Below are 4,191 nucleotides of genomic sequence, written 5' to 3' on the forward strand. Positions count from 1 at the left end.
TTTCTGTGGAGATCTGAGAGGTAGCTGTTTGTCATCTCAGCGAACCTTCTTACTCCTGTTGATGATTTTGTTTTTACTTGAAAGACAACGTCATTTGAGACTTGCGTATTTTATTTCAATTCTAGTATTTACATTAGAGGCTTGTGCACGTGACAACCAGGTTTTGGGGATTGAATTAAGTTGACTTGTTTTCGTAATAGTAATTGCTATTGAACTTTGCTTTATTTCCGCACTTTATCGAAATGATTGGGTTTTAGGCTGACTTGTCTTGGTGGGATACGACGAGTGCCATCACATCCATTTTTGGATCGTGACATTATTATCTTTATTCCACCGATCAACTATTTCTAATATTGTAGTTTCACCATTTTGAACAACTGTTAGGAATTGTGGAAGGGTAGATGTTGACTTTTGCCCCACACAAATTGAAATATGTTAATTAATTAAATGAAACATCCGTAGGATATTCGAATCTACATATATCCCTTTGGAATATGTCATTATTATTCATTAATATGGGCAACCCTAAATTAATTATGTGATCTGTCATTGGCATGAGAAAGTTTTTTTTTATTGGTTTCTCATCCGGTGTCCAGTATTCATATTAGAGCCCGACTAAATTTGGATTCGCGTCGGGAAGTCCCATATTGGAGGTAAAACGCTCACTAACAAAGGTGACTCCGTACCAAGAGGACCCGAACCCGAAACCTCTTGGTTAAGGATGAAAGAGTACTTACCACTCCACTACAACCCTTGTTGGTGGCATGAGAAAGTTGATGAAACAAAGTTAAAGCGTGTAATAATAATAGTAACAACAATATATTAAATATATTATCATAAGTAGAATATGAGAAAGATAAAGTTTACGCAAAAAAAAATTTAATTATAAAATAGAGAAATTTTTTTCGATAGACTTTCGGCTCAAAAGAATCATTTTCAAAAAAAGATTTGAAGGAAAAGAAATATTAAAATATCAAAATGACAATATTGAAGAAAGAATAATATATTATATAAAAAGTAAGAATAATCAAACTAAAAGAAATAATAATAACAATAAAATCGAAATTTAAGATAATGCTAATGTACTAATAATATTACTAGATTGATAAGATAACAAAGTAGAGAAGCTTTTAGACTAGAGTCTTGCTCTTCCACTTCTTACTCCACTGTATCTATCTATCGATCGTTCAAACTCCTAATTATCGACTTTTATATTTTCATATTCAAAATAATATTCTTAATTTGTCGATTCACAATTTTCCTTACAATTTTCTTTTCGATTCACCTCTATTTCTCTTCAGATTTTTTCAACAAGTCAAAAATTAATAAACCACTTACACTTTCTTTTTCATAATTAGATCAATAAACATTCTATTTTTGCTTATGCTTTAGTTGTGACATTTCATTTTTCTGGTTTCTAATTGATTTAATCATCCCCATTATTCAATTATTTAGAACCAATATTTTAAATTCATGTAACAAATGAAAAGCAAGGGAAGTCAACAAAAACAACTTCAACCACGTGTGAATCCCTGAAATTTGGAAGAAAGCGTGTTTAAGTTTTCATGATAGGTCGGATTCAAAGAAGGATCACAATTACGAGAATTTATAGTACGCAACATAATTCAAAAAGAAAATTATGCTAAAGTATGAAACTAAAGTTTTGTTTGTACGCATAATTTAAATCTTTTTACAAAAGCATGAAAATCTTGCAATTGTAAAATTTATAAACTCTTATATAATTTTATCAAATGAGCAAACTATAGTTTATAAACAAGCTATCGAAATATCCTAAAGTGTTGCATTATTAAATCACATATCTCCATATTTCTTTTAATTATATAAATAAATGTTGTGATTACAAACTTTCAATACACATAATTTTATAATAATTCAGTAGTCATCAATTGCGCTATACAAACAATCTCTTCATGCCGAACATAAATTTTTCTTTAAAATAATATATATAAATTTATGAATCAAATTTTACATTTATAATTTTTAAAATCACTTTTTCTTAAAAAAAAAAAAAAGAGATTTGAAATCATAATTCCATGCTACATGCTATTATTTTCTTTTCGGTGAGTTACATGTTTAATTACAAAATTAAATGATATTTTGATAGAGTAATATTCTATATATCTCTAATTTTAGATCACGTTAATTTGATACACTAAACTCCGACTAGAATCACAAAGGTCTAGGTACACTAAGCTCTCGAATCATAAATGTCTATTCTACCTAATCTGCAATTTCATAAAGTCATTCGATCTGAATACTAATGAGGAGTCGAATGAAACTATCTACATTTCTGCAGGAGACTATTTTCACATACATAAATTCATGACCTCTTTATAACACGATAGTAACGTTACGAATTATATGCTCCCGTTCTATTTTATAATCTGTGTCAAGTCAAAACGTGATAAATAAAATAGATTATAGTATACTCTTCTATCCACTCCATTTGTCTCCATTTTCTACTCACATAGCTTCCATTTTTTCTCTTCTCCAACATCATCAATGGAGGACGAAGAAGAAACACAACAAATACTAAAAGTTCTCGAAGCACTAAAACAAGCTTCACAACAACTACAATCCAACCCAGAATCTGATACATCTGAATCCGACTCATCTTCATCATCCGCCATTAAAGCTTTGCTCGAGCTCGACACTTACTCCGACCCAAACCTCTTAAACCTATCTCACCATCTCTCCGATCTCAAAACCCTAATTTCTTCTTTAGATAAATCGAAACACAAACATGGTAGAATCAAATCATTCCTCACTCGAAGAGTCAAAACTCATGAAATCACAAAAGTCGCAGAATCAATCGAATCAGAAATCCAAGCTTGGATTGATCGAGAATCGATTACAAATCTCGCTAATCAGCTCCAACAAATCCGTTTACAATCAAATTCATCGCAATACGAAGAAGAAGATGAAATTGTTGAGAAATTAACTATTTTCCATGATCGATTGAGTCAGGGTTTCAACATAAACCTTCAGGATTTGTTGTTGAAATCAAAAATATTCTCCGAACTCGAATATCTCCTCTGCTGCAACTGTAATGTGCCACAAAAAGTGCGTGAAAAAGCTGGATACGCTTTGAAAGAAGTTGTACTTTTCAACAAAGACGTATTCGTTGGGCAAGTTCTAATAGGTCAAACAATAAAAGCTTTAATTTCCATGGATTCATTGTGTTCATTGGAAGTCTTATCTTCGCTTATAAAAGCAATTAGAAGTCCTCTCGTTGATGTAATCGAATCCGTGGGTGGAATTTCAAAGGCGATTTCATATTTAAACTCAGATGATTTGCCATTCAAGGTAACTGCGATGGATTTTGTACTTGAAATTGGCTATTTTGGGAGGAAAGAAGCTGTAGAAGCAATGTTGAATTGCGGGTTGATTAACAAATTGGTGGAATTACAGAGGTCTGATTTGGGTGGTGATTTGATTGATTTGGGAAAAGTTCATGAGGATAGTGAAGAAGAAATAGACGAAGATGAACCCGAAGAAAAAGGGAAGACGAAGAAGAAGAAGAAAAGGGGAAATAGAGAAAAGAGATTTTTGGAGAAGCATCCATTTGCGAGCTGTGTAGCAAGATTTACAGTGCAATTGGAAGTAGGAGAAGGATTAAGGCAAAGAGAAAAAAGGGGATTTAAACAGGAGATATTGAAGAAGATTAGAGAAGCTTGTAATACTGATGCTGAAGCTGCCACCATTGTTGCTGAAGTTTTATGGGGTTCTTCACCTTAAACTTGGTTTCAGCCGACAAGTAAGCACGCCAGTCGCGTACGTCTAAACACTTCAACTCGTCTTCTATTATGTCCAGTTGAACACTCTAACTTATAAAATGATTATCTAGATATCTTCAAAATTTATGTATCACGTCACGTCAGTATCACAAGATGAACGAGACATAATGGAGATGAGTTGGAGTATTTAGTTATCGTTTGAAATCAAGTTAAAGTACGTGTAAATGTGCATTCTTAAAGTTGAAGTGTTTATGGGCTTGAAGGCCAAATTTCAAAATTATTGTGTAAGTATGATTTTTTTTTAGTAAAAACAATTGGGGTAATTTTTGTGGATTAGTTTTATGTTTGATTGTGGTACTTCTTCTTGTTGTAAAGGGATCCTGAAATAAATTCTATAGATTTTTCCTTTAAAAAATTTATAGATTTATTTTTT

The 4,191-nt window shown here is 31.9% G+C and overlaps 1 protein-coding gene across 1 annotated transcript; it reads left to right on the plus strand.

Moving 5' to 3' along the window:
* The first annotated feature begins 2,440 nt into the window (after positions 1 to 2,440).
* On the plus strand, positions 2,441 to 4,191 carry LOC125875927 (uncharacterized). Its single transcript, XM_049556994.1, has one exon. The coding sequence runs from the start codon at positions 2,524 to 2,526 to the stop codon at positions 3,757 to 3,759; it is 1,236 nt and encodes a 411-aa protein (XP_049412951.1). The 5' UTR covers positions 2,441 to 2,523; the 3' UTR covers positions 3,760 to 4,191.

Source organism: Solanum stenotomum, chromosome 9 (assembly GCF_019186545.1).
Source record: "Solanum stenotomum isolate F172 chromosome 9, ASM1918654v1, whole genome shotgun sequence".
Lineage (NCBI taxonomy): Eukaryota > Viridiplantae > Streptophyta > Magnoliopsida > Solanales > Solanaceae > Solanum > Solanum stenotomum.

Excerpts from the sequence above, each read along its gene's own strand:
- LOC125875927 (XM_049556994.1), top strand. The coding sequence starts at position 2,524 with ATGGAGGACGAAGAAGAAACACAACAAATACTAAAAGTTCTCGAAGCA.